Genomic DNA, 27,419 nt, shown 5'->3' on the forward strand with positions numbered 1-27,419 from the left:
AAAGAAAAAAATAATAGAAAAAAATATATTTAATTTGGATATAAGGATATTTTGTGATTATTAAAATTAAAAGAGTAAAAAAAAAAATAATACCAAATGAAAGGGTAAAAATCGTTAAACTGATCTCTATTAGGGTATTGGACCTAACTTTATTCAAACTCGCTCCACCATCTATTTTGAATCAACTCATCCTTTTTCCATTCTAAAAAAAAAATTGCATTTTTTCACAATATTTTAAAATTTTCAAATATTAGCTATCAATAAATTGGTCAATTTGACGTTATTTCTGGGTGACAAAATCAGTCAAAAGTTAATAAAAATATGTAGCAGTGTACTTGACATTTTTCATAAAATTGTAAAGATGACATTGCTTAAAAAAATAATTGTAGGAACCATTTTGATACTCCCCGTCTCTTCAAAGTGCAGGAGTTGTTTTACGCAATTAAGGTTTTCTTTTTATATGGAAATTTTTTTATTAATTTTATTATTGTTATTATTATTTTTTTTTTAAAAAAAATTGACGTCAATTAAGTTTGAGATATAAAATAGTCAGATTTTTATTTTTTATTTTTTGTACATTTTTTATGAGTTTTTTTTAAAAATTAAAAAATAAAAATATGTCGGCGTGATTGATCAATAACTCATGGAGTCTATTTCAAACAATCCAACGATGATAAACTTGCTAAAGCCACATTTGTTCGAGTTCCTACAAAACCCTAAAAACTAATTTGGCAGCTTTGGATTATAAATAAGCGGCCACAAGCCCTGCTTCCTTAGCGGCGCTGGTTGCTATTTCCTTGCTCGTTTTCTATCTTCTTCTTTCCTCCAGAGCGTTGCCTTTTTTTTTTTTTATTTGAAAGAGATTGCAGTGATGACTCTATGAAATTCAAACTTAACAGACCGGAATGCAGGGTTATAGTATCTCTGCCTCTCGATCGACACGCTAACTTCAGCGATTTCTTTCTTTTTTTTTTTCTTCTTTTTTTCTTTTTGATTTTTTCTTTCTGTCTGATTCTCGAGAAAATGAAAGAAAATCATTGGGGATTTTTTTAAAAAATGAAGACTTGTTTAAAATTTTAGTTGGATTAGTCATTATTTTGCGCTGGGTGATGGTTAGCAAACTAATTGGTCTTGTGGTTTTTTTGGGGGAAACTGAGAGTTGTTGCAATGAGGATGAAAAAGCTCCCTCTTCTGAAAATGAAGTCGAGGAAGATTGCTGGCAGAATCGAACCTAAAAAAATCTACAGCCACTTCTGAGAAATTACTTTTTTACCCCTATTGCTTATTTATGTTTATATATATATATAGAAAATTAAAATGTTCTTTAAGAGTTTGTGTGCATTTTGTTTTCTTTGTTTTCGGAATTGGACTAGAAGAGGCCTGTGATGATTTCAAAACTAATTTGCCTACATTGTTTGATTATCTGCTTTTTTGGATAATGAAAAATTATAATCATATCTGAGGCCTTCTTAAGCAAAATCGAAGAAAAGTTTGAATTTTTAATGTCGATAACCTAACTCCAATTGGAGCCTTTTTTTCTTTTTTTGTTGTTATTATTATTATTATTATTATTATTCATTTAATTATAGATTTTGTTTATTGAGAATGGATTAAAAATGGAACGAATTTGATAAATACTTAAAATCGGATAGATATGGTTGTATATAAAACAAAATAAACAGAGGTAATTGATTTACATGTAATAATAACAATAATAATAAACAGCAGGAAGAAGAAATTTAAGTGAGATTTAAATCGAATCAATCCAATTCATAATTATTCCATGAAATAGTATAATATTTTATTCTTGACTGAAGGACATTTAGTGGACGATGCAAAGGAACTTAAACATAGGATTTTTTTTTTTCCCCCATAAACTTAAACATAGATTTAGTATAGGCTTAAGTAGTGCTAAATATAAGCTTACTCCGTCAAATAAGATTGGTAGTTGATAAATTATAACAACGTAGGTTCCAAATCCCAAGATAAAGACAAAATTATTATGGTAAATGACAATAAATAAATAAAAGCTTACTCCATAACATAAATAACTCATTCTTCATTTACCAAAAATAATTAAATAAATAACTCATTCTTCATAACTTAACAAAAGCATACTTTGCAAATGTAGTTCATTGTTCAGAGCCTTCCATGGCTCAACTATTCACCACTAACACTGTAGTATGTATCAATAACCTTTTTTTAAAAGAATTATATGTGTTTCTTTTTTTAGAATTCGAATTATAAAAGAATAAAGGTTCAAGTTCAACCATATTATATAAAATTAGAGGCTTAATTATGCTTATGAAATTATACACATATATGATGGCTCCTCATCAACACAACACATACCACTCACTGTAAGAGTACGCCAATATCTAATAAAAAAATAATGTTTTATTCACAAACAAAAAAAATTTAAAAAGAAAAAAATTTATAGAAATAAGAAACAGGGACTATAATATTAATAATAATAAAAAAGCCCATGGGCTATTTGTGGTTTGGGTTTCAGATTGGAAAGTAGTAATTGTATCCAGTATCGACCCAAAACAAATTTGACCCGTGGGTAGCACCGTACCCAGTCATTAACTTGGCCCGTATTTGTTTATAGCTCCATACGAAACCCTAGCTTAATTGCTATAAAATCCATGGCCGACGTCCTACTTTCTATGAGTTCCGCCATTTTCTTTACGATTCTAGGGTTTGTACTTCGAATTTCCTTTCGATGTAGAAGCTATTCAAGTAGTGTGTTAATGGTATTGTATAGGAATGGGTAGAAAGAGGTCGCGGTGATGACTCCATGAAATTCAAGCTCAACAGACCGGAATGCAGGCTTCTCTTTCTAAGAGAACTTTGCGTGTCGACTACCCCGCTGAACTGAGCGATCTCTTTCTTCTGCTCTGTCTATCACTTTTTTATTTTTATATTTTCTGTTCGATTACTGAGAAAATAGTTGTTCGATTGAGAAAATCAATTGAACCTTCAGATTGATTATTCCCTGTTTTTCTTCCTTTCTAAAAATTCCCTTTTTTTTTTTTCCCCCTCAAATTGTCCATAAAAAATCTTTTTTTAATTTAATTTTGTGGGAAATTGTGGTTTTTCAATGAGGATTACAAAGCTCCCTCTTCTGAATTAAAAGCTGAGGAAGATTGCTGGCAGAATCGAACCAAATATTTATATCGCCACTACTGAGTTAACCATAGATTTCCCACAAAACTTTGTATTTTTTTGTGCTAAATTTTGCTTTAAAATATTTCATTCCTGATTTTTTTGTTGTTCTTTGATGTTTTTTTGAGTTTGATATGTTTTTAACACTTTGGTTGATTGGGATGAAGCTTTACAAATAATCCAACACTTGATCTGAGTGATACATTGTATCCTTTGATGTCAAATGAATTTGCTTCTGAATCTTGGTTGTTTCATTTTATTTGTTTGGTAAATTTTCTTTTTTTGGGTATAAAAATTGCTACTTTTTGTTCTTTAGGGTGTTGCTTAAATGCTCTTATTGTTATTGAATTCTGACTTGTGATGGTCAATGTGATATGGAATTGGAATCATCATAGGATGAAATCAGGAATAATCTTAGGACACCTTCCTACACAGCTCCACCTGCTGTGGATGAGAAGAACTTTCCGTTCTGATGATGATTAATATTATATATTTGTTTTTAACTTTTATGTTTTTGAACTTTTACAGTTTAGACAATTTGAAATTGTATGCAACATTCTTTGTGTTTGGTAACGCTCGTGGTGATGGTAATTGATTAGGCATATTAGGTAGCTGAATGCTTATAAGGTTTTTGTTTTACTGTGAGAAATGCTCTGAATTGCTGCGTTGGTTTAACAGACTCTATATTATGCTTTGTGTAATCTTACCAATATTTTTTCATATTAATTCCAGTGTTGATATCTATTAGAGTTTACAAGTTATGATGTCTAATCTATCTGGACAAACAAGAGCAGTCCTTGTAACGAGTTTGTGATTTTGCATTTTCTAATTACTAATTAGACCGTGACATTTCAATGATGGTGAACGTATTTTTTGCTTTTTAATATCGTAAATTGTAATATTTTTATAAATCATTTTAATGATAATCTTCAATCTAAAGCTATCATTTCTTGGTTGTTGCTGACAGTACCTTTGAAAACAGTGTAATTCTCGGCTTCTCCTAGTAGAAGCTGTTTAGTCATTGTTTGTCATGTTAAGTATACTTAAGATGTGAATTGCTTCATTATCATATGCCTTAGATATGAATTACATGTTAACCTCGGGGGGAAAAGCATTTATGAATGAGTGCTTCAGATTCTATTGGAAGAGGAAACAAATAAGTAGAAGATTAACCAAAATTTATAGGTTTATTTATACTGATATTGTTTTTTAATTATTTTTTTTCTCTACTATAATTGTTTTTCTTAATTGATCAAACAAAAAATTTGTCCGGAGATTAAATAAGGGTAGAGGTAGTGTTATATATATTTTTCAATTGAGTGCTTCAATTTAAATTTCAATTTCACTTAGGATGTTTGTTTTCAATTTTTTAAGTGAAATGCTCTGTTTTAGTTTTATTTTGAATATAAATAAATTTAAGTAAAATTTTTGGCAAACTAAATCTCTTGCTGTAAATTCAAAAATATTATTGACTTAAATTTTTAAAATACAACAAAACGTAAGTGGTAATGTTGTAGTAATCAAAATATTGATTGAAAATATTTAATCAAAAATATTAACCAAACAAAATCTGTTGACGGATTATCGGTTTATTTATTGTAAATCAAGAAAATAAATCAATAAAATACAATTTTACAAACTAAAATTGAGGATCCCGATTAAAAAATTTGGAAATGGAGACGCTATGGTTAAATCAACATGAAAATTAAGACAATTTGCACAAAGCTCCTCTGCAATTCATCATAATTAATACAACGCAGCAATCAAAAATACAACTACACTGATCTTAGTAAAAGGGGCTTTAGACGCACTAGCTTCAGGTTAATGCCAGATAAAAAGGATTTTGGTTATAGTTTCCCGGGATGGGGTGGTACTTGTGATATTTGGGCTTGGCATGTATTTTATTTGGCGGTTTTCTGGATGGTAAATGCCACTGGATGGGTCATTTTTTTTATTGGCATTGGAAGCACATCACATTATGGCAGGTAATGTGTCACAATTTAATGAGTTTTTCACTTATTTGATGGGATGGTTAAGAGATTATTTATGGTTAAACTCTTCAAAAAATGGTAGAAGCATGGTTGGCATAGTTGCTAGAAATTAGAGGGAGCAGTTTTAAAAATTTGGGCTATACCGTTCCATTCGGACAAGCCAAAACTAGATGAAGCATTTGGTGTCTTCCAAGGGTTGACAGAAGCTACAGAGGAAGGTTGGTCCAATATTGGTGCGAATCCGATACTAGGAAAATCATTCTCAGTTTGAATAACAATGATTTGCAAAAGCTGCATTGGCTGGTGGAGGGACTAATCAAGGACATCACTCAGCTGAAGAACAAGTTCCAAGAAGTGATTTTGTGCTGGTCCTGGGAAAACAAATTTTTTAGCTCATTTTGTTTGGAATTGGTGCATTAGGAATGGTGTATAGGTTCCTTAACTAGTAATCTTCTTCCTAGTGCTTTTTTTCTCTTTTGTTTCCTAGGAATGTGGTTTTTAAACCACCTCACCTTTTGTAAGCTTCGGCTAGGTTTTGGTTATAGAACACACCTTTCTAGCACCCAAAAAAATAAATAAATAAATAAAAATAAATTAAATTGAAAACAAAAACTTTTACATTTTAAAATAAATTAATATTTTAAAATAATTTAAATAATTGTATAATTATTAATTATATAATATAAAAAGTATATAATTTAATTATTATTATTAAAATTAGTATTAAATTTAAAAATAGTATTAAATTAAGATTTAATTAATATTTAATTAACTTTTGTTTGGGACGCTGCTGTAAGTTTTCAATGTAATCTTTAATAACGTCCTAACCAAATTCATGAGACAATTTAATTAAAAATTGGGTTACTCAATTGAAATTGGTGTAAATAAAAGGTTTCAAATGCATAGTTAATATATATTTGTTTTTTGGGTCTATTTTATTTTGTTTTTTTGTACGGTCTCTAACCGTCGTGAGAACCAAATGAATAAATTGTGAGATGAATTGCATTGTGCCGGCCAAGATATGCAAGAGCTTCAGACATTTTTCTCGTAAAAAATTATTAAACGAGAAGCAGGGGACGTACCAAAAATATGACATGAAAGAAAGGTAATACGAAAAAAAAATATTCTTCCATATCACGAAGGAAAAGAAAAAAAAAATGTATGCTTATATATTTACTTTTTTTTTTTTTTTTTTTTTTAAGTGCTCGATAAAGCCTTTTGATAGAAAGCTTTTTGGGTTAATATCATTCTACCCTCTAAAACATGGGATGTTTCTTACTTTGCCCCTTAATGTTTAAAATTTGTCACATTGCCCCTCTAAACTATTTTTTTTGGTATCACTTTTGTCTAAATCTAGTCATGCAATTTTTTCTAATAAATTTAGTCAAATTAATCATATGCAATGCAAAAATATGGAATATAATTTGTAAAACTGTTTCCAAACGAGGTTGTATAGGTTGTGTACAATTAATTTCATCAAATGCATGATTCAAAAATGCTTGGGTTAGACAAAAGTGTTACAACTAGAACTGGTTATGTTATACTCCTATGAAATTTAATCAACTTGAACATTGTTATTACAATCAGAAAAAAAAAAAAAATTGAACATCATTAAAAATATATAGAAATTTTTAAATTTAAATTTGACTTAGATTTTTTAGATAATAAAATAATATTTTTTTTTTTAAAATTTTGCAAATAGATTTTTTTTATCAAACAAATAGATTTGTTTGTTTTTAGATCTTTTAAAAATTAAATTAAAAAACTCAATACATGTTTAAATAATAAACAAAATATTTTTATTATTAAAAAAATTATATAATTACAAAAATATTATTTTTTAATAGATTTACCATGTATTATCGTTTTTAATCTTTTAATTTATTAAATCTTATTAGAAAATACTTATATATACCTCCAATATAATATCCTAAATCGAAATTCATAAAATATCATATACATTTATATGATGTAAGATTTTATCATATCTAGATACAACAACAATAATTTGGGAGGCAATGTGATAAATTGTATATTTAAGGGAAATAGTTAGGAAGGTGTTATAGTTTGGGAGGTAAAATGATATAAACCATAATTTTTTTTTATATTATATACATATACTTTTTTCGCTTCTTTGAAAACATGTCAAATATTTTTTAAATTCAAAATTAATTTTCCAAAGAAAAAAAAAATGATAAATAGTGAGACTTCCAATGCATAAGAAAAGGGATATTTGCTTTTTTTTTTTGAGTATTCTCGATTCAGACTTTAGGGATTATGGATCATTAGTAGTTATGTCTTTAAAGTTATGCAGGAGTCCATAGATTGCCCAACCTACCACCACCCAACTGTCTCTATCGTCCTCTTCCATAATATTCATCATGTGGAATCCATATCAGGTTCAGATAAAGCTTATTAGAAATCGAACTTGCAACTTCTACAAACAAATGTGATAGATTCGTCAGCTTTTTGCCACTTGAGCCATCCCCTATCGCCCACCATATGTCTAATTAAACTTCTAAAAATAAACATTATCTTGATAATGTTTAGAACGCGTTAACTTGGTTGTATGACATGTTTATTTTCATTATTTACATTTTCATTTTCAGAATTTCATCTGCCATCTCTTGTCTCTAAGAAGAAGTGTCAGAAAAAAGCTTCTTACTTGGACAAGCGCTCAATTGGAAGCGAAAATTTTCATCATTACTCTCTTGAACAAAGTAATATTTAGAAACGATCTTGGGAGTAATTGTAATTTGGTGAAGTTCAGAGGGGATCTAAAGCCCAAGCAAAACCCTCCAGAAGTTAATGATTTGGTAGAGAGCCAAGGCGAAATGAGCAAGGAATTTCAGGACGAGGGAAGAAATAGGGAAACGGAGACATAGCTTAAAGGGGATGATCTCGAGGAAGCATGTAAAACCACCATGAAGGGAGAGAGCCGATTCGTTCTCATTAGCATGGTCGACAATAGACAATGACAATGACAATGACAATGACATTGAAAGAAATTCGTTCTCGTTAACTTTGGATCAATACATTGAAGGGTCTTTTTGCTTTCCCCCCTTCTGACGTCGTCTTGTAACAATTTCTCTCTCTTCCTACCTTCTCTTAAATATTGGACCAGATCCACGCTATTTCGAAATTTATGAATTTTTGTCCACTTATGATTTTTCTCCACCAAATCGGATAAAAACTTTATTTTTTATTTTGGCATGTGTTTTTTACTTTTAGTTTTCCTTATAATTTTTCCCCTTTTACATTTTATTAGCTCCAAACGTAGCCTAGAAAGTCTGACCATGAACAATAGTTTTCTTATTTCCGATTCTACTTTCTAATTAATTCTTAGAAAAATATGGTTCAAAATATTAGAAATATGTGAATTTCACCGATTGAAGCACTCTTGAAGGTTTCCAAAATATGATATAATTTGCTATCTAAAACTCTTGCCCTCTAGAGCCTTTTCAAAATTTCTAAAAGTATTCTATACTAAATTTCCACTAATTAAACGGATAATTAAAATAAGTTTAATATATAATTCGCAACTTTTTAAAGCAATTTTTTTTTTCGATGCCATACAAGGCGGTATAGATTAAATTATTCCTTTGCAATACTAGAATATGTCTCGTATTTTGACTATATCCATGGTTTGTAAATTAATTTAGACTCTTTATTTGATCAAAAACATTTTTCCTTTTAAGTCGTTGGCTTGGGGTCCGGTGTCTTTAATTCGATTGAAAAGAGAGTACTGAAATTAACAAATAGTCAAGGGGTTATTGTACACATCAACAACTTGGAGTAGTTGATTCAACTTAGCATAACAATTAAGTAGGGGTGGGCTCGGTTCGGTTTGGTTCGATTTTGTGAACTTTTTTAAACCGAATCGATCGGTTCGGTTTGGGTTGGGTACAAAACCGAACCGAACCGACCGTTACATTCAACCCAAACCGAACCGAACCGAATGAATATTTTTCGGTTTGGGTTGGGTTCACGGGTTGGGCCGGGTTGGGCTTTCTGATGGGCTTCGGTCCAAATTTTTTTATTTTTGGTTTAGGCCGGTTTGGGCCTTATGATGAGCTTCACTTTCAATCCAATTTTTTTTATTTTTGGTTTGGGCCAGTTTGGACCTCATGATGGATTTCGGCCCAAATTTTTTTATTTTTACTATTTTGAGATATGGGTCGGTTCGGTTTGGGTTGGGTAAATTTTTTACCCACCCGTAACTCGAATCGAAAACCACGGGTTCAATCCATATATAACCGAACCGACCCGCTTAACAGTTAAAAACCAACCCAACCCGACCCAAATAATTCGGTTCGGACGGGTTGGTCGGTCCGAGTCGGGTTTTGCCCAGCCCTACAATTAAGGACTTTGAAGTTCTTAGCCACATCTATTCGACCTTCAGGAAGGTGACTTGAAGCTTTCTTTGGCTGCGTTTTTTAATGGAAATGGCCTCCGGATTTTCCGCTGCACGCATTCTTCATTGAGTTGTTTTTCCTCTTCAACATTGACACTGTGTCTGCAACCAAAACATCTTGGCATGTGATTTGCCTTTTCCTAGCCCAATTGCCAATAACGTCACCACCGTTGTCTTTGCTTTGCGACTCAGATTTTCAACCAACGGCTTACAAAATTCTTGGAAAATATAAAACTCCAATTGGGTAGGTTGGCCATAAACTAAAGGTGTAAATGATTCTAGTATTGATATTTTCAAGCTGCTTCATTTAGCATAATTTTAAGAGTACTTAATTAAGTTGGTTTAGCTCATACAATTTTGAAATTATTTGTTTAAATTCGATTCAAAGGTCGGTTCAATTCGACTTGATACATTAAAAAAAATTTGAAATTTATTTTTTAAATAAAAATTTAACATTAATAAATAATAAATTTCATTATTCTATAAATTTTTATTATAAAGTAAGTTTAATTTAAAAAGTTTATAAAATTTAAAATATTAAACGTATTATTTATGTATTATAAATATTCAACATATTTAAAATTTTAATATAATTTTATATAAATATATATAAACGATAAATTTAAACTATTTACCAATATAATTTAATGCTCAAAATCGACTCCCAGCTTCATTTCTTATTTAAGCTCAATTTGTTCTTTTTTACTGGTTGAGTTAGAACCTTTTTGCAGCTCTATCTTCAACTCTTAGTTAATAAAATTCTAGTAATACCTTTATTCTTTTGATAATCAGCTCCAATAATATTTAAAAAAAATTAAGAATTCCATTTGTTTATTTATTTTTTATTTTTTATATCTATGTGCGCAATGATTTTGTCTAACATTTTTTATGCAAGCAGTTATCTTTTATAACTTGGAATACTACAAGTCATATAGATAATCGATTCACGTGGGAATACGTAGTTCTCTTCTCAATATGTTTGTAAATTTGTAATACTAGAATATATGTGATAATTAATTTATTCCTTTGCAACAATAGAAAAATATATGTGACAATTAATTTATTCCTTTGCAACAATAGAAATATGTCTCCTATTTGATTATATCCATGGTCTAAAATAACTAATTTAGAATTTTTATTTGATAAACACTTTTCTTTTTAAGTCGTTTGCTGAGGTACGGTGTCGTCTTTAATTAATTCGATCAAAGCGAGAAGTATTGAAACCAAGTCAAGTGGTTATTGTCCACATCAAGGACTTGGACTCGGTGATTCAACTCGGCATAACAAATAAGATGTAAAAAATGGTGGATCATAATTTCATTCCCAAAAAAAAAAAAAAAAAAAAAAACCTCCTGCTTGATCAACCAGAGAAGATTTTCTCATTTTAATATTCTCATATATAACTTAATTAAAAAATATATAAAAGCCAAACTTAACATACATAATTTTTGTTTTTAGTAATTCAAAAATATAATAATAACTATAGTAATTCAAATATAAAAGACAAACTTAAGATACATAATTTTTTTTTTTTTTTAGTAATTCAAAAAAAATAGTAATTCAAAAGCAAATAACTGAGCTGTCACTCTCTCACTTTCTTAAAGTTTTGAAAAAGTAAAATGCAGCGACAAAAAGGAAAAGAAATCAAGTTTTCGTAGCACATGTTTTGTAGGAGGATGAATATTTGAAAAGGTGGAAAAGTATATATATATATATATATATAGTTGACTAAGATGAAGTATTCTTGCCGCAAATGTTGAAGCGGAAATGCATAAGCTAGCATACTAGTTCTTTACATTTATTGGAACTTAGTAGCAGAATCTGTATCTCAAAGCCACAATGGCAATTCCATCCAAAATTGTATCAATATGGCGTTTGTTGGTAACATTATCCATTTACTCATCTTTCTTATTAAGCCATGTTGTTGTTGTCTCCGGCCAATGTCTCAGCCATCAACAATCTTTACTGATTCAACTCAAGCATTCTCTTGTATTCGGCGCAGAATCGTCCACAAGTTTGGTGCAATGGAATGAAAGCTCCGATTGTTGTACTTGGCCAGGTGTAAATTGTGATCATGAGGGACATGTCATTGATCTCAATTTGCGTGACGAGGCAATCTCGGGCGGCATTGATGAGAATTCTACCCTCTTCAACCTCGTGTATCTCGAAAGCTTGGATTTGTCCTATAATTATTTCAACTCTACCATTCCATCAGTGATTGGTAACCTCACAAATTTGAGGGATCTTCGCTTGTCATATGCTGGCTTTGTGGGGCAAATTCCAAAAGAGATATCACACCTCACAAGATTGGTTACTCTTGACTTATCTACGTCGGAGTATTTGCAACTACTTGAGAGCTCAAATTTGAGTATGCTGGTTCAGAACCTCACCAAACTCGAATACCTATATCTTGATGGTGTAAATATTTTGTCTGTCGAGAATGATTGGGCTCAGGACTTGTCATCTTCATTGCCTAATCTTAAAGTTTTGAGCTTCGGTTATTGTTCTCCTTCTGACAATACAGATAAGTTGCTTGCCAAGCTTAATCTTCGATGCTTCTCAAGGATTCAACTTGATTTCAACAAGTCTTCTGATCCATCTCCTAGATCTTTTGCAAACTTCTCAAATTTGGTATCCTTTTCGACAGTTGATTGCACCTTGCATGGAATGTTTCCCAAAGAGATCTTTCAGGTACCAACACTAAATACTCTTGACATATCCTACAATGAATTACTTGATGGTTCTTTGCCAGAATTTCCCCCGAATAGTACACTTCGTAGTTTGGTGATTACCTCCACAAATTTCGGAGGGAGTTTACCTGTTTCTATTGGTAACCTTGGCCAATTAACAAAATTAGATGTTGGCAATTGTCGTTTCAGTGGATCACTTCCAAAGTCAATCACAAACCTCACCAATCTTGTTTATCTTGATTTATCATCTAACAACTTCACTGGTCCACTTCCATCTTTTCATATGTTGAAGTACTTGACAGATTTACACCTTTCTCATAACCGCTTCACAGGCCGAATTCCATTGGCTCATTGGGAAGGTTTTCTGGAACTTGTCAATGTGGATTTAAGGAATAATTCCCTCAATGGAAATATTCCTTCATCTATGTTTTCCCTTCCTTCAGTGGAAATGATTGACCTTTCCTACAACCAATTTACCGGTCAAGTTCTTGAATTTCCAAATGCATCTTTTTCTATGTTGAAAACAATTGATTTGAGTAGCAACGACCTACACGGTTCTCTTCCCATGTCAATCTTCAAACTCACAAAAATTAAACATATCTCACTTTCTTCCAACAAGTTCAATGGTACCATACAACTTAATATCATTCAAGACCTTAAACTTCTTTCTTCTCTTGACCTTTCCTACACCAATTTATCAGTCGATGCAAGTACTGGCAATTCTAATTCCTTTTCTCTTCCCAAATTTCTTGCTGATTTAAGACTTGCTTCTTGCAAACTTGGATTATTTCCTGATCAAATCAAGAACCAAAGAAACATGTCTTATTTGGACCTATCAAACAACCAAATTCATGGCGAGATACCAAATTGGATTTGGAAAGTTGGGAATGGTTCTGACTTCTTTCTGAATCTTTCACATAATCACCTGGTAGGCATGCAAAAACCTTATTCATTTTCCAATGTTGACACCCTTGATCTAAGTTTTAACCAGCTTCATGGGAAAATACCTATTCTACCACCATATCCTACCTACTTAGACATGTCTAACAATTTTTTTAAATCCTCCATTCCATCTGACATTGGTAATTGCCTTTCTCGTACTCGTTATCTCTCCCTCTCAAACAACAACCTTACAGGAGTTATACCCGAATCGGTATGCAAAGCGAGTAACATGGTACTTGCTGATCTATCCAACAACAGTTTAAGTGGCAGAATACCACAATGTATGCTTGCACTGAGTCATATTCAGGGGATCAATCTTCGAAGTAACAAATTGAGCGGTCCAATTCCTGACGCACTTGTTGTCAATTGCAGCTTGCAGATACTATCTCTTAATGGAAACTTACTTACAGGTAGGATTCCAAAATCTTTGGCGAACTGCAGAGCTTTGGAGGTTTTAAACTTGGGGAACAATCAAATTTTCGACACTTTTCCTGTGTTATTGAAAAATATATCCAGCTTGCGTATCCTTGATCTGCAAGCAAACAAATTCTATGGGCACATTACATGTCCAGACAGCATTGGTAATTGGCCAGTGATTCAAATTGTGAATATAGCTTCTAACAATTTCAGCGGTGAACTACCAGGCAAGTGCTTAACAACAAAATGGCATGCAATGGTTGACACGAATTTTGACTTTCGTGAAACTACTCCAAGCTACATCAGTTATAATTATGAGGATACAGTGACAGTTACCAACAAAGGTCTAGAAATGGAGCTGGTGAAGATATTCAAGGATTTTTGCGCCATTGATTTTTCAAGCAACAACTTCCATGGCGAAATACCAAAAGAGCTTGGACTACTCAAATCTCTCTTACTACTCAATTTGTCCAATAATGCTCTCACCGGTCATATTCCATCATCTTTTGGCAACTTGCATCAACTAGAGTCCTTAGACCTCTCAAAGAACCATCTGAATGGGGAAATTCCAGCATCAATTTCAAACTTGAATTTCCTTTCTTTCCTGGATGTGTCATATAATCAACTCGTTGGAAGAATTCCGAAAGGTAATCAAATTCAAACGTTTTCAGCTGATCGTTTTGAAGGTAATGAAGGATTATGCGGGCCTCCTTTGACGCCAAAATGCGGAGATGAAGGGGAAGATACGCAGCCAGAAACACCAGATGAAGATGGACATTCAAACTCTGGCAATGGGATTAAATGGGAATTGATAGGTGCTGAAGTTGGATACATTGTTGGGTTTGGAAGCGTGATAGGACCACTTGCTTTTTCCAGAAGATGAAGGAAACGCTACTTCGATGGTGTTGAGGACATTGTATTTAGTGTCTTGCCTAAACAACTTCTGAAAAAATGGTTGTCAGGGAAAATGAGAGTTCAAAAATAAGAGGCTCGGGAATTGGTGTTGGGTGGCAGGGCAATATGGAGGAATGAGCGCTTGTGTGAATTGTGTATAATAAGGTAAGCAATGCCAATGGTAGTTGTTGTTGTTGTTGTTGTTGTTTTTGTTGTTGCTACTGCTGTTGTTGTTGTCGTTGTTTTTTATTTTTTTATTTTTAATTTCTTTATATATATATATATATATATATATATAAATGTGTGTGTGTATTCATACCATAGTTTTATTGGTGGAGTAGAAATTAATGTTTACTTGCTTTTACCATGTGATATTGGCTTGTTCTTGAGGTAGGCAGAGAGAGGTTTCTCATAAAAATAAGAATTATTGATGCAAAAGCATAAAATTGAAGAAGAGTAATTCAAAAAAGTAGATTCTTCCATAAAATAAGAATTCTTAGAGAAAGAATGAATATATACAATTATATAAAATTATACTCTATTTTCATTTATAGTTTTCGTGATTTTTTTTTTGGGGGTGAAAAACTCTTATCGTCTTCTGAAAAAAGTTTAGTTAGGGTGTATTTGGTTGGCATAGTTGTTTTTCTTTTCTTATTTTCTAAACAAGTAAATAATGTATTTTTAAGTTCATAATCAGTTATAGGGTGTATTTGGTTGGCATAGTTTGTTTTTCTTTTCTTATTTTCTAAACAAGTAAATAATGTATTTTTAAGTTCATAATCAGTTATTCAAAAGGGAAAAAAAAATTGCTAACAAGTTGCGGATTGAATTATACTCCTCTAAGACCCAATAAAGGACGAAGACATCCAAAAATCATGCATTACTAACTGTTTTTTGGTAGAAAATTTGTGACACTAGTAAGATTGTTTAAAGGCCAGAGGAAAACGGGAAAGCAGGGGAGTTGGGTTTGAGACCAAGAAAAATAACAAACAATCGTCTCTTTCACCCTTTTTTCTTTTTTCTTTTTTTTTTTTTTTGTTTTGATTTGTTTCTACTTTCTAATTAAGAGCTCAGTTGCAATTTGAAACACTCACAACATGCCAATACATATATAACACTTGTCATGGCCAAAAAATATAAAACCCTAACATAATTTTTTGCAGAGTATAGATATAGACCAAAAAATAAAATAAAATAAAATAAACAAAAACTACTGAAAAAATGGAATGGGACATCATTAATGTTTATTTCAATTATCTTAGGTAAAAAAAACTTGTATAGGTGGAAATTCAACCAATTTGTTCATCTTCGATCATTTATCACTAAACAGCTTTACAGGGTCTAATCCCTGGGAAGCCATTCTAGACCTCGTTGTCTATGTTTTTATAAATAAATAATTATCTCAGTGGAAATATCCCTTCAAATATGTTTTCTCTTCTATCGTTGTAAATGTATGACCTTTTTTAATAATCAATTTAGTGTTAAAGTTTTTGAATTTCCAAATGCAATGATTTGTGTATTAACGGTGTACATTGCTAAGTTTTACTGATATGATTCAATACCTTATTAATTTTTACTCTCTTGACCTTTCCTACAACAATTTAGCAATCAAAGCAGGTGCTAATGATTCTAGTTTCTCTTCCTTTCCTAAGTTAACTGATTTAGGACTCGCTTCTAGCGAATTTCAAATAAGTATTTTCCAATCTAATTAAGAACCAACCATAGCTGTCCAATTTGATCTTTCCAACAATTGTTTCAATGGCAGAATACCGATGTGTATGCTTGCTATGAGTCACACCCCATTGAGATCAATTTTGAAAGGGACAACTTGTGTGACCCAATTTCTGATCTATTTCCTAGTGAAACATATGGAAACTTTCTGATAGATTGAATATTCAAAAAATCTCTAGCTAATTGCATGCGTTGTTTGGAGGTTTTAAGCCTTTGTAAACAATCAGAAGTTTGACATCTTCATTCTTTGTTATTGAAAACTGAAAGGTATATCGACCTTGTATGTCATTATTTTCTGATGAAACAAATTTTATGGGCGCATTCAAAGTGTCACAATTTTAGCTGTGAACTACCGGACCAATGCTTAACAAAATGGTATGCAATGATGAATATAGAAGATGATGAACTACCATTCCAATATTTATAAATTTATAAAGTCTTCGTGTAACTGCTAAAAGAGAAGCTCATTTATTGTTAAAATATATGATTAACTGCACTTTGATACCGGCCCTCGACTTTAAAGGTTTTTGTAATTTATACTTTTAATATTTCAATTTAATAATTTTGCTTTTAATTTTTCAATTTAGTTTGAGCCTGATTTTACTTTGGATTGCAAGGTTCAACAATCTTCTCACTTGACATCATTGGTATTAATTAAATTATATTAATTTTCATACTAGAACATACTAAAGTACAAAATATGAAAACTATTTCTAGAATTTTGTACTTTAATACTTTTATTTTGTTTTTAAAAAAAATTGGTGCAGGTTGCCTAGCTAATATAGAACCATAGCAAATTTCATTTAAGCCCCATTAATTTTAACATAATTATATTCAGACCCTACTTTTTGAAAAATTATCATTATTAACTTTCTTTTAGTAATTTATATCAATCAAAACAAACTTGTTTGTCAGTTCTAACCGTTAAAAGTCAAATAAAAATTAAAAATTAATATTTTATAATTGAATAATATTATGAAAATATAATTTTGACCATTAACATTTAGCATTAGCTAGTAAAAATTGACATATGCATATGTTTTAATAAATATAGAAAATTAAAGGAAGGTAAGTGATAATTTTCCAAAAGTGTGTGATTTAAGTATAAACTAAGGCAAAATTGAAGGGGTCTAAATAAAATTTTCCTATTAAATTATATCAAAGTTTTAAAACTACTTTTATAATTTGCATTTTAGTATTTTGTAGTTCAAAATTTAATACAGTTAAAAAACAATCATGTAAGATATTTGTTAAACCCTATTAATCAAAAGCTAAAAAGACACAAAAAGCAATAAATTGAAAAATAAAATGCCTAAATTGTTAAGTTATAAAATTTTAAATTGTAAAATTCTGGAAGTCGAAAGTATTAAAATAGAAAAAAGTAAAAATAAAAATTTTATGCTTTTTTTTTTCTTTTATTTAGTATCATACTATTTTGATATGATGTATCATAAAATTACCTAAATAGCCTACTAAATTAAAATTCTATATAGAAGGCTGACATCATAACAAAGGTTAATGCCAGGATAACATGATATTTTTCATGTCAGACTTTTTTTAATTAACTTTTTAATCACATTAATAATTGAGATTTAAAATTTAAAAATAATAAAATTTGAATTTAATAATATATTAAGATTATATTTAGAAAGAATGAATCCTAATAGAATCCAATAATTACTAAATATTTTTTTAAATCTCAATATTTAATATAATTTAATATTTAAAAAAGCAAATCATGATATCAATCCTAATATTTTTGAACCTGATTATAATATGTATAATTATATATATTTATTTATTTTACATAGCCACTACGGACCGGCGGGATGGCAAATTATATTTTATGAAATGAATGGCGCATGTGTTTGGCCAAGATTATACAAGTAAGCTGGTTCCAATATTGAAATATATAAGGTTAGCGAAACACCGCACCCAGGTTGAATGGCAGATGGCAGAGAGCGACTTTGTCCCACACGGTTTGTTTCAATTGGAATTATTGATTTTTTTCATTTCTTTGGGTCCACAATTGGAATTAACATATGGCTTCGGCTTCAATTTGATTGTAGAGTAGGACAAAGGTTCCAACGCGGCATAAAATTGTTGTCCCATATCCTACACCGGTGACTGGCCCAATGTTAATGTATTTGGGGACCAAGCCCTTATCTAAATGTGACACATATTATCATCATATTATTATGGGCAAATACACCAATAATCTAGCTAATTGTCAAACTTGGCACTGCTTAAATACATAAATACTATTAGATTTATTTAGCCAAAAAAGAAAAATACTACTAGATTTGTCCCCGCCAAGACTAAATAATAATAGTAACAACCACTATTACTTCGTATAATAATACAAGAGAACGAACACACCCACCCAATATATATATATATATATATACACACACACACTATTAAATTTTTATAAATTCTTTCATGTTTTTCTAGTTAACAGCTGGATCATATGCCCCAACAAAAAACACCTACACAAGCAACTCAAAAAGCGAACAAACCCTCTATACACTTAGCAATCATCAAATCTCTTACATCATCATAATTTAGTATTATACATTATAATAATATGTCTAAATTCGGTATAATTTGGTAACTTCTTCTACCCATTTTATTCTTAAGAGATAAATAAATAATAGTATATAAGAAGAGATCATTTATTTGATTTCAAAATTTGGGTTAAAAATTAGGCGGGGTAACTACCAGTCTTAGTGGTTTTCGAATAAAAAAGCATGTGAATGAAAATTTAGATCCCAATTTCCGAAATATCTTCCCAATTTTGGATGTCTAAACTTTTGATGCATGCCATTTGCTACTAATTTTATCGATGAAACTGCAGTAAATCAACACATGGAAGATGTCTTAGATCAGGTGGCACATTCAAATATGACTACGTGAGTTATCTTAAACATATCTTGTAAACAAAAAGTTTACTTTTCTCCGTTTTTTGGCTTGGAAATTGTCAGATTTACAATATGTGCTCCTCTTTCTCTCTCTCTCTCTCTCTCTCTCTCTCTCTCTCTCTTTCAAAACACTGTGGCATTTTGTTCACCCAAGAAAGTGAAAGATATCAGGAACAAAATGCACATGGTTTGGGCCAGGAAATACATTAGTAGGGGGTTGATTTTCATGCAACAGGATTCAAGTTGAGCAACTTGATTTGGATAATGCTCCATACGCTGACTGTCAGCATTGGCTCAAATGGTACTGTGCCTCTATATAGACTGGCCCAGTCTACAACTCATTTGTACCCTAAAGTGATGTGTTGGAGAACAGTGGAGTTGGGAGTTGGGGTCCAAATATTACAAGAGAGGGTCCTAATACTGAGCTTTAAGCATGTGAGCTATTTGCAAGTCAGCAGAATTCTGCCCGCCAAACACTTGACAGGGCCAACCAAGCTCAGAAAGATATTATTTTTAACCACCCTTGTAACCCTTTAGATATTTTTTTCTACATTGCCAAGCATCCTAACCACTCTCAGCGGCAGGCATTTAATATAAGTTGGATGACTGATAGATGTTATCGGCTATGATAGCAGGACTATATATATATATATATATTTTTTTTTTTTTCCATATTCAAAATAAAAAAAATTGGAATAAGAAAACAATGGTTATATCATTGAGAATGTCTAAAAGGACTTCTAATTTATTGATTGAATATATCAAATTTCATTCCAAAATGGTTGAACATTATAGAATGCTTGGACATTCAGCTTCTTCTAAGAATAGATATTGGGTTTGATATCTCAATGGTATTTATCCAGTCACAGGAAAAAAAAAAAAAAAAAAAAAAAAACTTTGAAGATAATGTGAAGGAAACTAGTTTGGATGCCATATCATGTGTCAAGAAACCAATGAAATCTCATCATAGCCTATTTGGCTTTACCAAAACGAGCAAAGGTATTAATGTTATGGTCCATCCCACAAAGTCAGATATTTTTATGAAGGATGCAAACATGCCCTTATGCGCCAGCACCAAGTGTCTCTAAAACCGTACGTGTTGCCATCCAAATATTAAGATCACAAATTTTCAAAAGAAAAATAATAAATAATAATAATAAGATCATAGATGTGCACGTGTCGGGATCAGGTCGCTTTCGTAAAGAGATTTAAAACATCCAAATTGAGAATTTCAAGTTCGCACCCAAGAATGCGGAAGTCAAAGTAATTATTTTTAGCTGCAGAAAGAATACCAAGTTACCAGAAAGCCTGCTTTTTGCTGCTCACTCACCAAAAAGCACTTTTGAGATGGGGCTGTTTGGTTTCCATGCTTATATTGCTACATATCATGGATGTAAAACTTAAAACCTACTACCACTAGAAATAATGCTTACCAAAATTTGAGATCAAACCAAGTTTTGTTTTCCCAAAGACTAGTATCATTAAGGAAATGGAACTTTAATTAATAATTAATTTATCATTCCTAGTACTTATTACAAATTTAAAATTCTACATCCCATGCTATACTGTTATATATATATAATCTTTTTTTCTATTAAGATATTCTTATTTTAATAAAATTATGATACACATCAAACATTATATTACTTATTAGATGTATCATGTAATATTTTATGTGATATTAACATCGATATTTGCACCTGAAAATTTTCCTATATATATATATATATATATAAGCCCAATTCTATATATCAAGATATTTGTAAAATATCATCTTAGCTATTAAATGTATAAATCTAATAATGTATAAATTATGAAAATAAATACTCATAACTTTTAAATTTTATTCACCTTTAAATGTACCTAATAAAAAACTAAGCTAATTTGTTAAAAGATATTTATTTATCAAATATCTTAATATATTGAATATTCCCCTGTGTATATATATAAATATATAACAATATTATAGTAAACACAATTATTTCATGACCACCGTTCAATTATTATAATTTCATATGAGTGGACGGTTATCCTCTATCATACCAAACCTTATATATATCAAATTTTATGGGATAGATGCATAATGGGTTTCAGTTTCTATGGTTTGATTTAAAAAAAAAAATGAAAAGAAAGAAAATACAACATCAAATAACTATTTAAAGCATTTTATTGTAGAGAAGGTATTGTAGCATAAAAAAATAAATAAATAAATATCAGCATTGAAAATTTAGAAAATCAACATATTGTTTTAGATAATGCTATACGTGGCTAATATTCATACTTCAATTGCAAGCTGTAGCCAAATCAAACATGTAAATCTGTTTAGCTTTTCATATATAAAATTAGAGCTTTATGTGCATGGGATATGATATATACATAGCTCCAATAACTTTTATACGATAAGAATGTAAATATTTTCTTTTTTCGGACGATTAATGACAAAAATACCAATATGCACGTATCAAATTAGCAAATCATACATATATTGCTTACATTTATTTGACAAGCCAAAACACGTCAATTGAAAGATTGAATGGTCCACCACCACCACCACCACCACCACCACCACCACCACCACTACTACCCATTCCCTCAATTGTGACATTATTTCGAAAGGGCCAAAAAGAAGTGTGTTACTTATAAAATAAATATTAAAAAAAAAAAAAGGTTAAATGGGGTGGGAAGAGATTTTATATCCATACTTTGGAAACATGCAATTAAATTGAAATGATAATTAGTTAAAGTAGAAAGGCGGTGGTGCAAATCTGGCGTGGTAGTGGATACTGTGGGTAAAAATTCTCTAATATTAATGTTATCACTCAAATCCCGACACGTGCCACCAGTTTTATTTTTTGGGTAAATATGTGCCACCAGTTTTATTATAAAGTATTTGTCACGGGTTTTCATACATATCCACATCAAATTCAAAACCTCCCACTATAAATAACCACTTCCACTACATTCATGCCCTGCACCAAAAGTCCTAAGTGCTAAGTTTCTTCCCCAAGTCACAAGCAACTTGTTACAACTTTTTTTTTTTTTTTTTTTTTTTTGCCCTTACCAAAACAAATTAAATACCAAAAGGAAAAGCAAATGAAGTCCAAGATACTTCATTTCACTATATTTCTTACCTTGTTCATCTCAGCAACTTGCTTGGCCTCCAAAGCTGGGGTCGGCAGCGGCGGAAGTGGTGGACCAAAGGTTGAGCCTCAAGAAATGACTTCGGAACCTAATGCAGCAACCGGTTCACCAACTGGTGCTACTGGTTCGGGCCATGGCCCAAACTATGATTACAATTGGGGATGGGGTTCAAGCCCAGGAAGTGGATGGGGTTATGGTTCTGGGTCCGGTCGGTCCCCCGACGGGTTTGGCAGGGGTTGGGGTTTTGGGTTCGGTTCGGGGTCTGGTTCGGGGTCTGGTTCAGGGTCTGGATACGGGTATGGTAGTGGAGGTGGTGGAGCACGCGGTGGTGGGTACGGTTCTGGAGCTGGTTCAGGAAATTCAGGTGGTGGTGGCTCTGGTGGAGGAAGTGGTGGTCAGGGAGGGCATGGTGGTCATTCAGGACCGTTTCCAGGGGACAGAAACCGCCATGGTTGATGTACTGGCTAGAAGAACATGTACTCCATGTTTGCATATCATATTGAAGAAGAATGCCATATGATCTATATAAGTACCATATAGGTGTGTAAGCATTTTATAATTTTAAGTTGGCTATATATATATATATATATATATATATAAAAGCCTTTATTAGTATATTCCATATTAACGTACTATGTACAGGTTTGCCTTGCATCACTCTATTTCTCGATCTACTATGTTGCAAAGAATTAGAACATTTTTTCTCGTGGGTACACAGGGACTTCTTCTATATATCAATGTAATATTAATTACTATATATATTTTTATTATAGAAGTTCCACGGTTCTGCTTTTCTATCTTTCAAGCTATTCTTACCAAAAGAGAAAATAAATAAATAGAAGAAAATCATTGGGAATTCACAGAGTGGAATATTTTCCAGCAAATGATATATGGTTCCAAATTAGCTTACCTAAAAAAAATTTTGCAAAAGAAAGAGGATAGAATTCCATCAACTTTTTGCTAATAAATATGTAATATAGATAGGAATTCTTCTATTAGAATGTTTACATGGTTTTGTCATCAGGATTTTATTTATGAACTTTTAGGATTGCTTGTGAAACTGAAAAATACAGTTGGGGTTTAAATGAAGTTAGATATGGTTCATTTAGCTTTTTTAAGATTTTAGTATTCTACAAATTTTATATAGTTCATTAAGCATCTTTAAATCTTAATATATGAAAAAATCTAAAGGTTAATGATAAAGGTCATGATAAAAAAATGATTATACATACATATATATAGGGATAATTTTGTAAACTTACCTCATAATTTTGGAACATTTGAACACTTACCCTTCTATTTTCATTTTTCGCATAAAAGTCCCTTATGGTTTGAAATTTTTTGCATATATTTACCTTTACATTTTCATTTTTAGAATAAACTTCCCTTTGAATTTAGGATTAATGTGCAAATTTTTAAACTAGAAAGGAAGCTTTAAACTTATTGCTATGTATTTAGGCCAGTGTTAGTCAAAGATTGATGCTGTAAGAATTCAGCTTCACAACACCCCACCCAAAAAAAATAATAATAATAAAGAAAGAAAGAAAAAAAAAGCCCCGGATGTTAAGGTAGGAAAAGAGAATGAAAAAAGTCCGAGAAAAGTACAAATGAACATTATTGAGGTATGGAAAAAAATTTCCTCCACAAGATCTATTTCAACGCCTCAATAACAACTTTGAAGCGTACTTGGTTAATTGGAAGACTATACCTTACAATTCAATAAAATAATCTGTCCAGGAAATTGGATTTCATATATCTTGCTTTAGAAAAATTATTGAGTCTAGGGAATATTATAAAGCTGTAAAGTATTCAATTAACTACAAATTAAAGAATCGAGCTGTATGGAATATTAAAACAAAACTATCTGCCATTCAAAGTTGGCATATTAATTTGAAATGCAAATCTATTTTCTGCTACAAAGAACACCCAGATCTTGCAAAAGCATAATACAGTGATAATTTTTCGTCTGCTATTATACATTTCTGATTTCATTTTTCTTTTTTTTCCTAAAGCTCTCATACTTTTTTTGAGGATTGCAATAATAGTTCAATATTCTGCTATATATTATCTATTCCAGTAGTTTCCGTTAATTGTGCAGTTGAACAGATTAAGCGTTTTTTTGGCACCTATAGTTGATGAAAGCGTTTCCTATGGAGTTTCTCATAGTAAAGTTTTTTAAAGTAAAGAAATTTTATCAGCAAGCTAATAATTGGTAGATTGTCAACTAACAAAAAAAACAAAAACAAAAAAAAACTGCAAATATTAAATTGAGCATTTGTCAACTTAACTGTAAAAATAGTTTCGACTTAAATGTGTTCAATATTTTTTATTATACATTCTTATAATTTGTTTTAGGCAAGTAATGTTTATTTAAAAATATATAACATCTATTAATAACTCTAAAATTAAAGTAGAAAATTTTATTGTTTATAAATGATATTTTTTTACATTTTTATATCTTATTCTTTAAATATATAAAAAATTAAAATAAATTCTGAAGTATATAATTGATTGATAAAAGTCTTATGAATATAAGACTATGTATATATATTTTAACAAGGAAATGTAAAAGTGGTGGGTTGTGCCTACCATTTCGAAACAAGAAAAAAGAAAAAAAAAAACACTATTAGAATCGCATTGATAAATGATGAAATAAATGCATCGCACAAAATAAATAACGACGTATCGTACGGTGTCGCCTAACGTCCTATTGCTAAATCCATAAGACAACAAGTAACGCAGTATGAGAGTCGCCTATATCTGAGTTTTTAGCGACACATATTGACTTTTAGCGACACATTAATAGAGTCGCCTATTTAGCGACGCATTAATAGAATCACCTATTTAGCGACGCATTAATAGAATTGACTATTTAGTGACACATTAATAGAGTCGCCTATTTAGCGACGCATTAATAGAGTCGCCTATTTAGCGACGCATTAATAGAGTTGACTATTTAGCAACACATTAGTAGAGTCGCCTATTTAGCGACGCATTAATAAAGTGACTATTTAGCGATACATTAATAGAGTCGGCTATTTAGCGACGTATTAATAGAGTCGCCTATTTAGCGACACATTAATAGAGTTGACTATTTAGCGACACATTAATAAAGTTGACTATTTAGCGATGCATTAGTAAAATCGCCTATTTAGCGACGCCTTAATAGAGTCGCCTATTTAGCGACACATCGACACTTCTAGCAACGCATTATTTGTTAATGCGTCGCCCTTTCTTTTTTTTTTTTAAATTTTTTTAAATTTTGTGAAAAGTGATTAAAATAGTAAAAATATAAAAATAATTAAAATATAAAAAAACGAAAACTAGCTTCATCCAAAATAAATAGATTATAAAAATTTTAAATAAATATTTTGACATAACAAATTAATTATCAAATAAATTAAATATCATCTCATTGACATATTTTACATAATTTGTAAGCTATTGTATTTTTCATAACAAATTTAATATTAATTAAACTTCTATGAATGCATATTCATTGAGATGGAAGTTGACATCCTCTTATTGACGATATTACATCCTCATACTGCATGTAGAAAAATTAAAAAAGTTATTAATACTTATACAAAATAAATAAAATATTAATCATTATTAAATTTGTAATTTAGTAAATGAAAATTTAAAGAATATTATCATTGTTCTTAAGATTTGACGATGCACATTTCTCCCCTCACAGTCATTACAAACATAGTCACTCTCACATTCATCCTCATTATCATTTTCATCGATACTTGGCAACTATATGACAAATGGATTGTGAGCCATCTTTGTATCTCCAAGAACATCTTCTTCAACAAAAGTACGATGTTGTGATGAAGTTAAAATAATAGACCATCTTGAATCAAGTTGATCTTCAACATAAAATACTTGTTGAACTTAGCAAAAACAATGTCAAGCAATATCACAAACATAATTTCTACAAAAGCAAGATTAATAAAATCCAACGAACCTAATCAGCAGTTAAAATGAAAAAAAAAAAAAAAAAACAACCCACCTCATGTTAAGAAAAAAAAAAAAACTCACCTAAACGATGGAGACAAAGAAAGAAGAAAACCAAAAAATCACGAGAGTGACACAGACAAATCCAGCTTCTCGACCGACGACAATGTAGACAAATGAAAAATGAAACCCGAAATATCTCACTCTTCAAGTCTCTCTTAGATTGCTTCTAAATCTAATATCGATTAGGTAGTGTACTTGATGTAGTTTTAAAAAAGAAAAAAATGGATCCAAAGGAGCACGTAAAAATTTTAAAACATGCCAATCATGTTCAAAAAATGGCAAGAACGCACCTTTTCTTCCAATTGCATTTTTTTTTCTTTGATTAATTTTTTTATTTTTCATCTACAAATAAAAACTGAAAATATTTTTTAAAAATGCGAAGCAAAATATCGAAAATTGCTGTTTATTTTTCTGTTTTTCAAGTACATCTTTATTCTTTATAAAATTTGCATGTCTTTAAAAATTTTTGGTTTTATTTAATTGAGAGAACAGACGATGCATTCTCTTCAAAAAGGGTCTCTGTTCTTAAATTTTGGGATCAAGCGATGTATTATGGTAAAAAAGAGTCGCCTGTTTCATTTTTTTATATTTTCTTTATAATCTTTAAATAATTTTTTAATTGTTCATCTACAAATATATTCATGTAGCAATCCAATGAACATAAATTCCATTGATCTAAAAATAGAAAATAATTTTGTCAATGCTCTTCTCAGTTATACATATATGTGTATAGACAAGGAACAAAATATCTCAAGACCTAATTTGAGATAGGGTACCGAATATAGAATTCTAATTCAACAAGCATTTATTGACCAATTTATCTAGATAAGTATTTTAAATAAGCTTAACGTTCATGTGTTTGTGGTCATTGATAGTTTACTTGTTTTTAAAAATTGAAAGTCTATTAAATTGTTTTTTTTTTCTTTATAATCTTTAAATAAGTTTTTAATTGGTCATCTACAAATTAAAAAAAAAAGCATATTTGCAAAACTAAAAAATTACTAAAAATAACTTTCAAATTGAAAAAAGAGTTAAAAATTGGTTGGGTGAAACGGCGACGCAATTATTTACAAATGCGTTACCTTTT

General features: G+C 30.7%; 2 protein-coding genes, 1 long non-coding RNA gene and 7 other non-coding genes across 10 annotated transcripts; all 10 read left to right on the forward strand.

The window, feature by feature from the left end:
• The first annotated feature begins 861 nt into the window (after nt 1–861).
• LOC125421705 (small nucleolar RNA Z107/R87) lies at nt 862–958 on the forward strand. Its single transcript, XR_007240016.2, has one exon. It is a non-coding gene; the product is annotated as a small nucleolar RNA Z107/R87 (small nucleolar RNA).
• A 199-nt stretch (nt 959–1,157) lies between these two features.
• Nucleotides 1,158–1,261, forward strand: LOC125421697 (small nucleolar RNA R30/Z108). Its single transcript, XR_007240008.2, has one exon. It is a non-coding gene; the product is annotated as a small nucleolar RNA R30/Z108 (small nucleolar RNA).
• A 114-nt stretch (nt 1,262–1,375) lies between these two features.
• On the forward strand, nt 1,376–1,469 carry LOC112491136 (small nucleolar RNA SNORD34). Its single transcript, XR_003055442.1, has one exon. It is a non-coding gene; the product is annotated as a small nucleolar RNA SNORD34 (small nucleolar RNA).
• A 1,075-nt stretch (nt 1,470–2,544) lies between these two features.
• On the forward strand, nt 2,545–5,721 carry LOC125421412 (uncharacterized). The gene is made up of 2 exons (XR_007239751.2): nt 2,545–5,091; nt 5,330–5,721. It is a non-coding gene; the product is annotated as an uncharacterized LOC125421412 (long non-coding RNA).
• Nucleotides 2,783–2,887, forward strand: LOC112491139 (small nucleolar RNA Z107/R87). Its single transcript, XR_003055445.1, has one exon. It is a non-coding gene; the product is annotated as a small nucleolar RNA Z107/R87 (small nucleolar RNA).
• LOC112491125 (small nucleolar RNA R30/Z108) lies at nt 3,094–3,196 on the forward strand. The gene has a single exon (XR_003055431.2). It is a non-coding gene; the product is annotated as a small nucleolar RNA R30/Z108 (small nucleolar RNA).
• On the forward strand, nt 3,321–3,413 carry LOC112491145 (small nucleolar RNA snoR31). Its single transcript, XR_003055450.1, has one exon. It is a non-coding gene; the product is annotated as a small nucleolar RNA snoR31 (small nucleolar RNA).
• On the forward strand, nt 3,554–3,648 carry LOC112491137 (small nucleolar RNA snoR31/Z110/Z27). The gene has a single exon (XR_003055443.1). It is a non-coding gene; the product is annotated as a small nucleolar RNA snoR31/Z110/Z27 (small nucleolar RNA).
• A 5,691-nt stretch (nt 5,722–11,412) lies between the features above and the next one.
• Nucleotides 11,413–14,505, forward strand: LOC107414054 (receptor like protein 23-like). The gene has a single exon (XM_048470812.2). It carries the CDS (start codon nt 11,413–11,415, stop codon nt 14,503–14,505), a length of 3,093 nt encoding a protein of 1,030 aa, XP_048326769.2.
• A 7,659-nt stretch (nt 14,506–22,164) lies between these two features.
• LOC107414072 (glycine-rich cell wall structural protein 1.0) lies at nt 22,165–23,084 on the forward strand. Its single transcript, XM_016022170.4, has one exon. The coding sequence runs from the start codon at nt 22,262–22,264 to the stop codon at nt 22,763–22,765; it is 504 nt and encodes a 167-aa protein (XP_015877656.3). The 5' UTR covers nt 22,165–22,261; the 3' UTR covers nt 22,766–23,084.
• Nucleotides 23,085–27,419: the final 4,335 nt, after the last annotated feature.

This window comes from Ziziphus jujuba, chromosome 8 (genome assembly GCF_031755915.1).
Source record: "Ziziphus jujuba cultivar Dongzao chromosome 8, ASM3175591v1".
Lineage (NCBI taxonomy): Eukaryota > Viridiplantae > Streptophyta > Magnoliopsida > Rosales > Rhamnaceae > Ziziphus > Ziziphus jujuba.